A 15275-nucleotide genomic window follows, 5' to 3' on the forward strand; every position below is an offset into this window, starting at 1 on the left:
TAGAGGCCTCAAGACAAACCAACCTTCCCTCATTTCTATCTTAGACTCTGATCTTTAGGACTGTAAGAACAGAAATTCTATTGTTTAAGCCATTCAGCCAGTGGTATTTCATTGTGGCAGCCTTAGCTAATTAAAGCAAATGTTAATGCAACAATTGGCTCATATAGTCAATTAAAAAGTGGACCAAGGACTTGAATAGACATTTCTCCAAAGAAGATATACAAATAGCCAATAAGGATGTGAATACATTCTCTATATCATTAGTCATCAGGAAAATGTAAATCTAACCACAATGAAATACTACCTCATACCCATAGAATGACTGTAATAAAAAAAATACAATAACAGGTGTTGAGAAGGATATGGAAAAATTGAAACCCTTGTACATTGCTGGTGGGGATGTAAAATGGTACAGTTACATGAGAAAACAATTTGATGTTGCCTCAAAGTGTTGAATTTATAGTTACCATATCCCAGCAATTTCACTCCCAGGTATATGCCAAAAATTGAAAATATTTTCATACAAAATCTTGTATACAAAAACATTCCTAGCAGCATTATTCACAATACCCCAAAAGTGAAAACAACCCAGTGCCCAATAGATAAACAAAATATATATCCATTCCATGGGATACAATTCAGCCACAAAAAAGAACTGAAGTACTGATTCATGCTGCAATTTTAGTGAATCTTGGAATATTTCTAACAGAAAAAAGCTAGACACAAATAAAAATATGAAGGATATGAACTGGGGTTGTAGCTCAGTGGTAGCGTGCTTGCCTCACATGCGTGGGGCACTGTGTTCAATCCTCAGCACCACATAAAAATAAAGATTATTGTGTCCATCTACATCTAAAAAATATTTTTAAAAATATGCAGAATAGACAAATTCATAGCGATAGAGTGGTTGCTAGGGTCTTGGGGAGAGGAAAAGAGGAACTGGCTGTAAGTGGGCATGTGATTTCTTTTTTGAGATTATGAAGATGTTCTGCAATTAGCAGTGATAGGTGCCTAATTTTGTGAATATTACTAAAATATTTTAAAGGTGTATACTTTTATAACTCTTATAGTGTATGAATATTTTAGTTCAAAAGATTGAACCAAATCATTGCCCCAGTGGTGAACCTGAAGTGAAGATGAATGAAATTGTGTCTTGAGTATTAATAGTTTTAACTCATATGAGTGGGGCTTTGGTTTTTCCCCATGATCATGGGTGATGGATATGTATGTATTCACTTGTATATAAATCTAGGTGTTGCTCTGATGCCATTCAAAAGGATTTTGTTTTGAGACAAAACAAAATCCTTCTCTACAAGTAAAATAGGACATTTTTAGAAGTTGAAGCTGCTTATTCCTTTTTTGAATCATCCCTACCTCAGAGAGAATCACTGTGCTGGTAGATCTGTGAAGATGATAGGCCTATTTTTCTGACATCATTAAAAAATATCTTTAAAAACTTGCCAAGAGAAAATCATGACCTCATTCCGCGGGATCATTCCCATTCGAAGTGTACCCTAACACCGGCAGCATTGACATCACCCAGGAGCTTTTTAGAAATGTTGATACCCCAGACCTACTGAATCCGAAACCATGTGTGTGTTTCCTATGCTCTCCAGATGACTCATGCAGACTGAAATTGGAGAAGCACTGATCTAGAGAAATCGCAAATGGGAACAAAAGTTTGTGCTCATTTTTTGTAATAACCATTTGAGTACTTTACATGCAGCTTTTAGAGCATAACACTATCTCACTCACCACCCATGTAAACTGTTGAACTTGTGTACACTTGGATCATGTTTTCTAATCTATTCTCTACTAAGTGGATTTGAGGCTTTGTACTATTCTTGCAACTTCTTCAGGATAATTTAACATTTAAAAAAATTCTGTTTAAAAGGATGTAGAAGAAGTCCTGAAATGAAGACCATACAATTTCCAAATTGAGGATATGGAACTCAGCTGGAATGCATTTATTTATTATAATCCCCCAAATAAATTTCAGTTGGTACAACTACTTCTTAAAACCATATCAATATTAGGCTCAGAATTTAATCACAACCAAGCAATTCACAAAAACACTTTAAGCAACAAAACATGCTTAATATTTCTTTAGGAAGGTCCTTCAAATACATGTACAGCATCACTGGGTACTACACCAAACTATTAGAAGGTGACCTTTATGTGCCCAATACAATCATATGACACTCTTTTGACACATGTAAAAAATGAATTTAACTACATCTCAAAATAAAATCTTTAAGGTGCAACTTGTCTTATATTTTAAAGGATATTCTAGGTCATTTCTTAGGCAAGCAAAACTATGCACACTTTTAGGGGGAAAACAAACTGCTTAGAGTTTTTATATCATACATTTCAATTATGGGTAAACACTTAAAATTTTATATTTTAAAAAGTATCAGTGGAAACAAAAGTTGAATTTCCCAGCGTGTCAGGTTCTCTTGAATTCACAGCTTTCTGGATAAATAAGTGTAATGTCACTAAAATAATTTCCACTATTATACATAGTTTGGAAATAATAATATTTTGGACTATAGTTTTCACATCTTAAAGGATGTGTTTTCTTTATTCCTTTGTCAATACTAAACTCTTTCTTCAAAAATTTTGTATCTATTTTTGACACTTTGGCCTGAACTTCTTTATGGAAAAAAAAAAATCTAACATCTTCAACTTTAGCTGGTTACACTGGGAGGAGAGGGGTTATCATAACTTTATTATACCGTGTATCAACAATAAACCTTCTCATAGAGAAGAAAATACTTTAAATACCTTAAATCATATTTACAACAATAAAAATTCACATTTCATGCTTTAGTGAGACATTTAAATCAGCCATAAGGTAGTAGTCCTCATAGTTTATTAAAATAGAGCCCTTCTGGTATCTGGGCCTCTGCTGTGTGCCAGACAGAAAGCTCTTGATGTTATGAAAATAGCATAACTTCTGCCATCCTCCCATCCAGTCACAAAACTGAGGGTATTTCCTCCTAGCCATCAAGTTGTGGCTGTAGTCCTGTGTCCTAGCAGGGTGGCAACCAATGTGCTGCAGGCCCCTGAACACAGGTGAATCAGCTTGATGGTTTGAAAGTGCTCAAGAGCCTGACTATTCTCTATTGTGAGTCATGGATGAAAGCAGCCCTTCTGAGCACAGCTAAACGCTTAATGTGGCTATTGCACAGGATTTTAGACGGTTCCAGAAACAGTGCTGTCTTTCCCTAGATACTATATACATTTTTCAGATAAGTTCAGTGTTTCGCTGGGAAATGTGACTTGCAGGGAGTTACCCTTAGGAGCGGGCCCATCACCGCTGCTCCTTCCTCCAACCTCATCCACCAGTAGCACACTCTCGGAGGAGTCCTGGCCCTGTGAGGAGTCTGAGGTCTCTGATATTCGCAAAGTTCTCAGTGAGGTGGTGTCTGTTTGGGCCAGGCCCATGCCAGGCACGCCTGGAAGTAAATTCCTGCCTGCAAGGCCACTCTCACTTAGGTCTGGCAGGTAGAGGAGGGTCTGAGATGTACTGCTGATCTCCTTCAACTCCCGGGAGATGAAGGAGCGAGAATGGCTGGACATGGCAGAAGACGTCCTTCGACTCTCCGAGCAGTGTTGTCTGGAGCGGTCTCTTCGGGACCCACCGATGCGGCAGAAGAGGCATTTGATCTTCTCTATTGCTTTACTGAGCACTGTCTTTCGTAGAAGGATGTATATCCAGGGGTCCAGGATGGGGTTCACAGAAGCAATTCGGATGGCCTGCAAATCTGGGTTCTTGCTGATTTCTCTCACCACACTTGGCTGATATAACTGGTTGATGAATACACGCACCTGCATAAACGAGATGCCCACATTTGGATTTTATAATTAAGCAACCGGGAAAACGCTTAAATGCTATATCATATTAGGTAGCAGCTCTCTTCTGTTAGTAACTTCCAAGAAAAGGGCAGTTTACACAATGAACCTCAGAATAACCGGTTATTTCAAAAATGCAATTACATTTGTTTGGAGTTAGTATAAATAAATATTTTTGTAAGAATCTTATGAATATCTTGCGTAGATCAAAGATGGTGTACAGAAATGCAATGTATGTGCACGAAATATATGAATAAATACCGTGAGTCATCTGTGAACTGTGTGTGAACTAAAAAGGATACGGAAGCCATTCGACAGGAAAGTCTGGTATCTGGGAACTCCCAGGGGCAACCCTGCTGGTTTGAGACTGCCCAGGACGTGTGACTTCCTACCTGCCTCTAAGTTCAGCACAGCACGGGAGGGAGATGGGGGTGACCCACTGGAAACACAGCCAATCAGAGGTGGGTGTGGTTTGCCAAGATGCCAATCAACCTGTTTACTACAAGACCCCTGCCACACGGAGAAGCAAGACTCCTCCCCCTGACACCTTATCCCTTCCTTTGATGCTTTGATGTATTATTGCTTAAATAAAGAATTGGAGCCATTTTTCAGTTGTTCAGTTCCAGCTCCTAACAAGGCTGGAAAACCTATCAGGTGCTCCAATTCCTTATATATATATATTTTTTTCCTGGTTCTGTCTCTTACTTTTATCTAATTATTCCAGATTTTCTATTGCTCAGGCAGCTCTCAGTCTTCTAAGCAGGAAACTACCCTGGTGGGGTGCTGGTTGTCCCTCAACAAATAAAGTCTCCTTGTGAAGCATTTTGCTAACTTAGTTTCTGTGAGTGCTTTTAAGTTTTCATCATTCTAATGAAATCTCTTTTTTTCCAAGAGCTACTGATTTCCCCTATCCGAGCAGCTGTTGTATATATTTTATATGATACTCATTTTTAAAATCAGCTAAACATTTAATCATTACAGAGAGCTGTGTTTTAGGTATTATGGTAGGTTTTAGGGACAAAAAGTTGTACTAGATGTCATAAACTTTCTGAAGGCAGAGAGTAATGTACAGTCCAGAGGACCGAAAAGTGGATCAATTATTACTGTGGAGTGATTTAATGATATGAGAGAGGTGTGCACATGGGAGCTCAGCTAATCCAGACCTGGAGGACACACTTCCTGGAGGAAAGGAAGCCCTGAGTTGTGATGGATGAGTAGGAATTTGCTAAATATAGAAGGAAGGAAATAACTTTCAAAGAGGGATAGCTCCATGTGCAAAGTCGAAGAATGAAATAATGTCAGCTTCTAGGAATGTTGAATGATTCACTGAAAAAAGCATAAATTGGTATAAACTTAAGGAAAACTATTATTTTGCTCCTTAGAAAAAGCACTTGTTAAGTGTATACTCTCAAATTTAAATATTTTTTTAAAAAATCTAGATCTTACTTCTAATCACACTGGGATCATTTATGTAAAAATTTCATCTGTAATTCACATAAAATGTGTTTTTGAGATCGCTGCCATCTATTTAGTAATTATTTAGTCAGTATTACCTGCCTTTGATAATTATTTTAGGGAGAAGTTAAAAGCAATAATTTTTTAAAAAAATACTTTTATTTATTTTTATGTGGTGCTGAGGATCAAACCCAGTACCTCACACATGCTAGGCAAGCACTCTACCATTAAGCTACAACCCTAGTCCCAGCAATTCTTAAAGCTGGGAAATATAAACAAAAACCATAAAAAAGAGAAAAAGGAACTCATAAGAGCATACCTAGAGCCTATATCTATGAATTAGAAGCAAATATTTCTAAATTTAACAAGACTTCAGGACATTGCTGCCTTTACCATATAGTATAATAATTAACGATTCATGCTGTTATGAATCATCAGAAAAAGGTGGTGATATTTTAGAAAAATTTACAACAATGTGGACAAAACAACAAAAATGGAAGTTCAAAATGTTTCAAATAAGTTTAATTAATTTTCAGAATTCAACTTATATGAAAACCATTCCTGGATGATGCTAGATCAATGACATTTAACTATATTTCTATGTCTTCCTTAACAGAAGTTTAGATATTAATCAGCTATAGGTCCACTGATCCTTCATTAAGAAAATCTTGTTGGTCTTCCGTCGTTTTGCTTTGGGAACTTACTTGGTTGCAAAACCTGACCCAAACTTGGCATCAAAATCTGATCCAAACTGACTATGATACTATTTTTAGTTTTATTTATTCATCTTAGAGTGAATATTTCTGTTTTGTTCCAGGGGCACTTTCCCAGATCTGATGGAAAGATCACACATTTTATGACATACTAATAACTGATTGAAATTCTGAATTCTGAAACACATCTGGCCCTACAGATTTAAGATTAAGAATTGTGGACTTGTAAATTCATCAAACAGAGTGATCCAATGACTGTAAGATGAAATTATCATTTTGATCTCTGGAAGACAGGTAAATAAAGAATGAATAGCAGTATATGAAGTCTTCTCTTAAAATACTTGCAGGAACTATGCTGGGATAAATGATGATATCAAGACAAAGCTTGACTGATTTCTTTAAAAAATCTTCACAAAAATTAGTAAAACAAAGCATTGTGGTTTCTTCTTTCCAGAAGCTTGATTGAGGTCCTCAGTGATACCTGGGAACTAAATGTTCCCTTGAGACTTTCCTCAGATGAGGTATTTTTTACTGAGACCTGAAGGTTCTTCTCAGAGTTCCCCACATTGTTGTCTGTTCTGGGCCCCCAGGTTCCAGATGAATTCCATGATTTTTTATTTTGTTTTGTTCTACAAGCCTATATTTCTGCTTAAGAATTATTTCCTGCGATCGGAGTCAATGGCAAAATGCATGAGGTCTATATTTTACTCACATCCCATATTATGTTTCTAAGATTAAAAGAAATGACACTTCTATATCTGTCACTGTCAGGTCCTCTGTGTGTGGCAGGGTTTGTGTTGACTTGAGGCTTTAGTGCCTCTAGGTGGCAGTGTTGCTCCATCCTGGCGTCTGGTAACAGGGTGCCTCCCTAGGATGCATTTTGCACAGCCATTTCCAAGATTCTTTCAGACCAGAATCTTGGACAAGTCTGAATACTGCATTTCTGAGATTTTAAACATTGACATGTCATGTTGCTTGTTGCTTCTTTACCACAACCTCAAAGGAAACATGGTTACTACTGAAAGGAGGAAAATTTTTGAATAGTTAAGATGGGATGATATTCATAGCTATTTAAAGGAATTTTAGGACTTAGCATTTTATTTTTAAATTTCTGTGACTTTTTAGAAAAGTCAGAGGATTGAAAAATAATTGATGATTGGTGTTCACAGTCAAAGGTGATGAGAGGCAAGGAAAGTATCACTTCTGTGCCTCACTTCATCCACAGCTATAATTAATTCTGACTACTGCAGAAGGGAATGCTGCGGGGGAAAGCTTACAATTTAGTACAAGCTGCTAAACCTGGCTTTTAATGTCTCCTCACTAAAGGGGAGTTCACAGGGTAGCAGAAGGATGAGTAGAAAACACAAATTCTAAATTCAGGGAGAAGCATCCTTAAAAGTAGGTCAAATTATTTGAAAAGAATGAATATGAATGATGAGTTTTACTTTGAATAATATTCTCAAAGGAGGTTTACTTCAAATAGACATGGGGGAAGAATCTAAAACAAAAAGTTCATGTATTTTGTAATGTTTGAATAAATTTAGCAACTTCTGCATCACTTTAAAGGCTACTTGATTTTTTCTCCCTGAAGGGAGGGAAACCCAGATTAGGATGGGAATATCTACAGCAGTACTTCAATGTCATGCGGGGAGGTGAAAACTTTTCTGGAACTCATGTCCAACGGGCCCTATATGTTACACAAATAAACAAGTGCAGGCAGTTTCCAGTGCTGGAAGACTGTGCTGATGATAAAACAGAACCTCTGAGTCAGAGGGGAAAAAAAAAATCCTAAACAATTCACTGAACTCAAGCAATACCTCAACTTTCAGCCAATTTTAAAAGGTGACTTTTAAAAGCTGTAGTAGCTGCAGATTTGTGCACATGATTTTCACTAATATTGTCATACATGAAAATATTTCAAACTTTCTGAGACTGATTAGAGCTTAGGGTTCAAGAGCATTGGAATGTAACTTGGAGAGGATTTGATAAATTCACAAGGTGTAATGATAGGAAAGTTCAAGGGAGGCTACATGTTGTAGAGGTAAATGCCGGAGCTTTGTGATCAAATAAACCTCTGTTCAAATCCTGGCTGTTCTTACAATTTGTGCATAAGTTGTTGAAGTGTGTACTACAGTGTCCAGGATAGAACACATATGCTGGCTCTCTTTGTTTTTCTTGTAACCTATATAGGGACACTTGGTCACTGTGGAATAGATCATTAATTTGAAAAATGTGGGTAGGGGGTAACTTTAGGATGTGGTTAATGACATGGTATTAAAAACATGTACTTTCTACTTAAGAACAACCTGTTTGCAGGGAATGTTGAATTGACAAAAGAATGTTGAAATCTTAATCAGAACAATTTAATAATTGATTTTCAAAATAGTAGTACTTTCCAGTAAATACCAAGATCTGTAACTGGATTTGTGCACGCATGCTACTTGGTCTGTTCCAAGAACATAAAAGGAATTATCTGTGTGTGCTCAGTTATCTCACTCACTGCCTTGTGAAGAGTCCAGAATTGACACAGCTGTTACTAGAAGGTCTTACCATTTTTTTTTCTTTTTTTTGAAGTGAAAGATCATGGAAAGAGTTCTGACTCTGTGGTGGTATTAGAGACCTCATTTCCCATTCCTTCTGGGTCACTAACTGAACACTTATTGCAGGCAAGTTAATCTCTGTTAGTTAATCTCTACATTGCAAATTTATTTCTAAATTTTTTAAACTCTCATTTTCAACATTTTAAGAAGACTGTAAGAATAACTTCAGCTCTAGGGGAAAAATATCTTGTTAGTAGGTGTTCAATGAAACCAAGACTTGACAGGTCAGCAAAGGGTGGTGAAAGGAGCATTTGACTAAGATTCACCCAAGCAACCCAGTAAGTTTCACTGAAAAATTCTTTTTTTAAAATATCTTTTTAGTTGTAGATGGACACTAGCACATTTCTTTTATTTGTTTATTTTTATGTGGTGCTGAGGATCGAACCCAGTGCCTCATGCGTGCTAGGTGAGCACTCTACCACTAAGCTACAAATTCAGCCCCAACTGAAAAATTCTTCATGTGCAGCTAGGGAAGCTGACGTGCAGAGACGGTGAAAAGGACAGTCTGCTCTACTCTCTTCCCAGAGCTTTTACAAGATTCAAATGAGATGTCAGATGTGGAAATACCTCACTTTTTTTGTGTGTTATTCTGCTATGTTCAAGGTGCTACTTACTACTGGGTCTGCAATTTCATGTTATGACTAAAAAACTTGCTTCTAGAAATTGCTATTCTTAACTTAGCCAAAGTTATTTAAAAAATCAAATCTTTTCGATTCTACTGCAATTGTACCCAAATTTACTGTCTTATTCTATTACCCACAAATGTAATTCTTACCTAAAATCCCATCAGTTATTTTATAATGAGATTCCAGTTTGCCTTAAATAAAAAAGTGCATCTATTTATACAGTTTTCATCTGCTTTGATAAGCTTTTGCTGGTCAAATGCTGATGATCAACTAGTTTCTAGTAATTTTGTCCGTTCTTCTATTTGAAATCAGTCTTAGGATTTTTTAAACACCGGAAAATTGAATAAATGATAAAGTATGCTTAAGATAAAGAAAAGGGGATTACATTCTTTGGAAATATGTAGATAAGACAACCTCTTTAGCTTGTCTTTATAGAGACAATTAGTTTATAGTAAGCAACTAAATAGATACTCACAGGAAGTTATTTTCCTAAGGACTTAAATTTTATCTGACCCAAGCAGAAGATTAATCAAATTGACTATTCCACTCCCAGTAGAGATGAATACTTGTTAATTCAGAGTAAGGAAAAAGAAAATAAATAAATATGGCCTTGGCTTGCCTGTGCATGAAGGAAAATGCCTTTCCAAATCCTACATTATAATTGCTTAGCCCTGAGGCAAAATATTTGATTACAATCATTATCTTAACATTAGTACTGTAACTGCAAGATTAGGTAGCAGAAATTGATCTAGCTACAACATTTAACACAGGGATGTTAGGAAGTTGTCTTGCTTGTACATTTCTGAATTCAATCCTCTTTTATTTATCTTAAGTGTACTCTTTCATTTATTCAGCTTTTCCTGTATTAAAATTAAAAAAAACAAGATTGATTACAAATAGACAAAAGACAAAATAACAAGAACCACCTTCCTATCAAATCTTGACATTTGATATTCCTATGGATTTCACTTCCACTTTCTACCTTTTTTGTTCATTGACTATGATTCACTTCAGACAATTCTGTAGGTTCTGCTCAGCACAATGAATTCCCCAACCTTTCTTAAATTTCCATTCCAGATTCAGATCTATTTATAAAACATTTATTTTTTGATAGCAGACTGAAATTTACCTTTTATACTAAACTCAGTATCACACACCCTCTTAGAGCCACTGTAGCTTTTTCTTTCCTGGTGTCCCAAAGACAGAAACTTGGCTGCTTTCCAGTGGCTTCATATTTCTCTACTACTTTGTGTCAAGCTTTCAAATTTCCTTGAGATTTTAAAAAGAAACTATATATGCCCTGGTAGGTAACCTTTCCAAGTGATTCAAAGGATTTGATTTTTCCTCAGATAGGTTTAGCAACAACTTTATTGGATAAAAGTTAAAATTGATGCTTCATTAGTTTCCCTGCAATTGAAAATAGAGCCTGCTGCTTTAACTGCCAGAGAGTTTAGAAGCTTTAACCTTAAATTACATTATGAGAAAGGTGAAAAAGAATGTTGCAAAAATAAGCCAAGGAGGACTATAATTGTGGATGTTTCCCTTTTGATTCTTTAATTGCTGAAGTGTGCGTGGGTGGATGGGTAATAATATAATATCCCATTACTTAAAAATTTACACTTAAACTGATTCTGAAATTAGTTTTCAGTAGTCAAAACTTAAGGCTAAAAACTAAGCCACTACGATTTGTAAGCTTCCTTACTTCACAAAATCTATGTAAGTTCTTGACTAACATGATTACTTCTTAACTGAGCCAGTTTCAATGTTCAGGTTGAGATTACTTAATATCTACTATATATTACTGACTTTCTACAGACTTGACATTTTTTTGTTAGATTAAACTATGGTTAATTTGCAGACCATAAATACAAGTACAACAACTTATTGTCCTCAAATAATTTCAAAGGCTTTGTCATAAATGGTCCTATACTTTAGGGCCAAGTCTACTGTCAGTCTATAATAGAATGCCTCTCATGATGATGGAGGAAAACCCTGTATCCGTGGATTTGCAGGAATCAGTAGCTTCACATGCTCACCTCCAACCAAAACATTTAGAAAGTATGAGCTTGTTGCTAACCTCCTAGCTCTGATTCCTTAGTTCCTTAAAGTGGATGTTCTGTAAATAACAACCACTCACTTTGTCATTTACTGTTCTGCAAAACATAAGGCAGAGGCCAAGGAACCCAGACCTTAGCAGGGGCAGAGTGCTTTCTTACAAAAGCTCACTTGATCCTGAGTTGACATCACAGACAGTAAAATATGTTTATGTGGCTCAAGTGTGACTTCACTCTGTAAATTACACTGGGTCCTGGAATGGCTTAAAGGCTCTTCTGCCAATTATATTTACTTCTGTTTACACCAATTGGCAAGAAGCTACTGTATGCTGGCTCCCAGCCACCTCTAAGTTCCTTCCATTTACAGTCACTTATCAGAGATATAATATTTTTATATCAAATAATCCTGGACAGTATTAATAAAATAAAGGAAAGAACAATAGCCCGTTACATGTATTTCCTCTTGCTTCCAATAAGACTAAGAAAGAGCAGTCATCTCTTTTTTGAGTCGGTGTTTTGTAATTTCCAGGAATGCAGTATTTAGAGAGATGGAGGAACTTATAACTAGTTTCTTTCAAGATAAACTAGATAAAGAATTATGTTCACCTGCCTGTCTGTTACTGGTGCATTCCATCTTAATAACAGGCAAAAATAGAGAAGTAGGTAGGCTTTGAACCTTTCTGCTTATTTTAAAAGTTAATCCAAAGGCAACTTTAAAGAGAATGTTGTCCTGAAAATAAAGTGTACCAAAACTTTAACACATACAGCACAAAGGCCAAAATTAGAAGTTCTAAGAGAGAGAATGCAATACTATAGGAGCAGGGTTTGGAGTCTGATGGCCTAAGGGCCACAAAAACTGTAGAATTTTGTCTGGGCAATAAATAAGAATCCTCTCTAAATCTCATAAACCATCTAAAACCTCCATAAAGGTACTGTACCTCTCATGGTTATTTGAGTATTCAAATCCATTAACTTATATAAATCAGCCTGTCCATAATTGGCCCCCTCAGAAATATTACTTTCCTGGCCTGCAGAAAGAACTAATGAACCTGAGTTTGGGCCATGCCCTGTGCAAGAGTTATAATTTGTATGCATTAAAATGTTCTCCCAGGCACAGCATGGTAAAGAGCAGGGAACCTAGCTCACTGTGTAGTTTCTGCTAGATTATTCTCAGCAATTATTCCCTTCTTCCTCTGTGAGGTGAAGGAGTTAGGCAAGACTCAAAAGCATTGGCTATCTCTTCTAGCACTAAAATGCTACTTTATCTAAGGAAACATAACCAAACCAAAAGCTCTACATAAAACAAAACACCCAAAGCCCCATTGGCCTAAGAAATGGTTTCCAAGAGAGATCATCACCCCTGATGTTTTCAGGCTCTGCAAGTTGTCAGTGTGGAGGACTGGGCTAGGTCACCCTACAGAGAGGTTCCCTCCACAGGTGACAGAGAGAGGGGTGTGTGTTCCCAGACAATCGGGGACTAATGTCAAGCACCAAGGGGTAGGTAGGGGTTGTCCCTGGAGGGGGAGGAACCCAGGCTTTCGGAGAAAGAGATTCAGGGCATATAGGGGAAGGCACCCCTCTCCCAGTCTCAAAATTGGGCACTCAGAAGGCCTCCCCAGAGGCTTTCTCAGAGAGGCCCTGTGGGGGGTTCCAGCCCCTATTTGGAGAAGACGCAATTAAGAAATCCGAGGGAAGAGAAGGAGCAGGAGGAGAGGGGTGGATGAGGGAAAAGGGCAGAACAGGCCTGAGCCCGGCCACTCACCACGAGCGGGATGGAGCAGATGAGCACCACCAGGGAGGTGGCAATGAGTAAGATGACCATCTGGATCTCCGCGCCCGCCATGCGGCGGAAGCTCCGGCGGCGGCGAAAGTCGCTGAGGCGCGGCAGGGCTGGGGAGGCAGAGGGGTTGCCCCGACAGGCAGCAGAGGACACCGCGGCGGCGGCAGCCGCGTGGTGCTGCTCGGTGCCCAGCGAGGTGCGGCGCATGAACTGGCGGTGCATGCGGAGCAGTGCGCCGCACACGAGCACGTTGCAGAGCACAGTGGCGAGAATGAGGAAGGAGCTGAAGCCCGCGTACATGTAGGAGAAAGCCGCGTACGCCGTCACGTTGGTGGTCCAGTCAATGAAGCACCAGGTCTGCGGGTACTGCAGCTGAGAGCGGCCGAGGCCCATGTTAGGCAGCGCACAGAACAGCACATTGGATGCATAGACGGCGAAGAGAGTGAGGCCGGCCAGTCGCTTGTCCACGTAGTGGCTGTAGAAGTAGGCGTGGTTGATGGCCAGGTAGCGCTCTATACTCATGGCACAGATGATGCTGAGGCCCGACAGACCGAAGAAGAGCAGGATGAAGGTGCTGTAATCGCACAGCGCCTGTTCACCAGGCCACTGGCCCTTCATGTACGTGGCGATGGTCACTGGGCTAACCAGCAAAGTGCCCAGTAGATCGGTGACAGCCAGCCCGCATACCAGCGTGTAGAAGGTGGTCTCCTTCTGCTCCTTGCGCGACTTGCACAGCACCACGATGGCCACCAGGTTGCCCACCACCCCGAAGATGAACATCACCGCCGGGATGGTAACGGGGCTGTTCAGACGGTCCGGACTCGAGGAGGCGGATGCATTAACCGCCGGCGTTGACATGTTGGTGGTCGACAGTGCACAGCCTTGCGGAACGATGCTGGGTCTAGGGATGGCAAGCGACAGGAAAATGATCAGTGTGCGGAAGTTATTACTTGTAAGGTGTCAGACCCCTACCCGAGAAACTCTGCTGATGAGACAAGGGAACTTGATCTTACTTTCTGGACTGTAGCCACTGACTGACTTGCGGCTATCGAAATCCCCAGGCTCCCGATACGTCCTGCCAACAGCACCACTCTACTGACATTAATATTTAGATGCTGATAACTGCCATTCTCTCCGCCGCCTCCTCTCAAACGAACCCACTCCATTGCCAAGATGAACAAGACCCATCTCAAGGGAAAAGTGACTCGCAGTGTTGTTGTTCCCGAAAGATTATGAGTCGATAAAATTCTCACAGCAATCAAGTTATAGAAAACGATTTGGAAAGCTTGCTCTCTTTTCTTAGTTTTCCTGGGGTAGTACCCGACCACTGCTCTGTCTACCCGATGACCACTACCCCATCTTGCACCATCTTACCTTTAGTGGACGCGGTTGTAGCAGCACCGTAGGCGCCCAGGCTCAGGCCTCAGATTCCTGGACCTGCCCCCAGCCTGCCTTCAGCCTCGTCCGGTTTAATGTGGAACTTACTAAGCCTTAGGCTTTTTCGGAGCTGGGTCTCCGTGGCTGCCAATTTTCCGGAACTGGGATCAGAGTGGTCAGTTTTCAAAAAGTTGTAGAACAGGAGGGGCAGCAGATGGGTTAGTGAAGACTGGTGTTGAGTTTTTTGTTTAATTTTCCCCTTTCCTTCAAATATGAGTCCCCGCTTGGTAGAGCCCGCAGGTCTTGGCCACCGGCAGGTAGCGTCCAGGTGTGTGGCCGCGCGCGCAGGTGGAACTGTGCGTGGGTCCTCGGTTCCTGCCGCCCTCCTCCCCAGCCGAGGGCAGAACGGACGGCTACCGTAGTTGGCGGCTGCCACTAAGACCGCTCCTAGTGTCTTGGGGGTGGCTCGGGGTCCACGCAATCTGGGGCTCTGACCTAGAGCTGTTCATCTTCCTCTCTGGCTGCCGGGTTTCGAGCTCCGCTCTCGCCCTTCCAACCTCTGTACAAACTTTTCTCCTCCTTTCAAGTTTCCCTGGCAGAGGCGGAGACAGACGGCGCGCGGCCCAGGCACCCATTGGCTGAACTGGAAGGGGGCGGAGCGTGTCCTCGGCTAGCGCCGCTGGGCGGATGCCGGGCTCAGACTAGCGCCGCTCCAGCTGCGCTTCTGGGGGCGACTCTTGAAATCTCACCCGCGGACTTTCTGAGAGGGCACCGCCGGCGGTGATCAGGGGAAGCCCCAGTGCTTTCCCGGGCAC

At 40.1% G+C, this 15275-nt stretch overlaps 1 protein-coding gene across 1 annotated transcript; it reads right to left on the minus strand.

Moving 5' to 3' along the window:
• Positions 1–1937: 1937 nt before the first annotated feature.
• Ptger4 (prostaglandin E receptor 4) lies at positions 1938–15019 on the minus strand. Its single transcript, XM_015490486.2, has 3 exons — positions 14458–15019; positions 13066–13984; positions 1938–3831 (listed from the first exon to the last, which is right to left on the minus strand). The coding sequence occupies exons 2-3, from the start codon at positions 13939–13941 to the stop codon at positions 3235–3237; spliced, it is 1473 nt and encodes a 490-aa protein (XP_015345972.1). The 5' UTR covers positions 13942–13984; positions 14458–15019; the 3' UTR covers positions 1938–3234.
• Between the last annotated feature and the right edge of the window lie 256 nt (positions 15020–15275).

Source organism: Marmota marmota, unplaced genomic scaffold (assembly GCF_001458135.2).
Source record: "Marmota marmota marmota unplaced genomic scaffold, marMar, whole genome shotgun sequence".
NCBI classification, from domain to species: domain Eukaryota; kingdom Metazoa; phylum Chordata; class Mammalia; order Rodentia; family Sciuridae; genus Marmota; species Marmota marmota.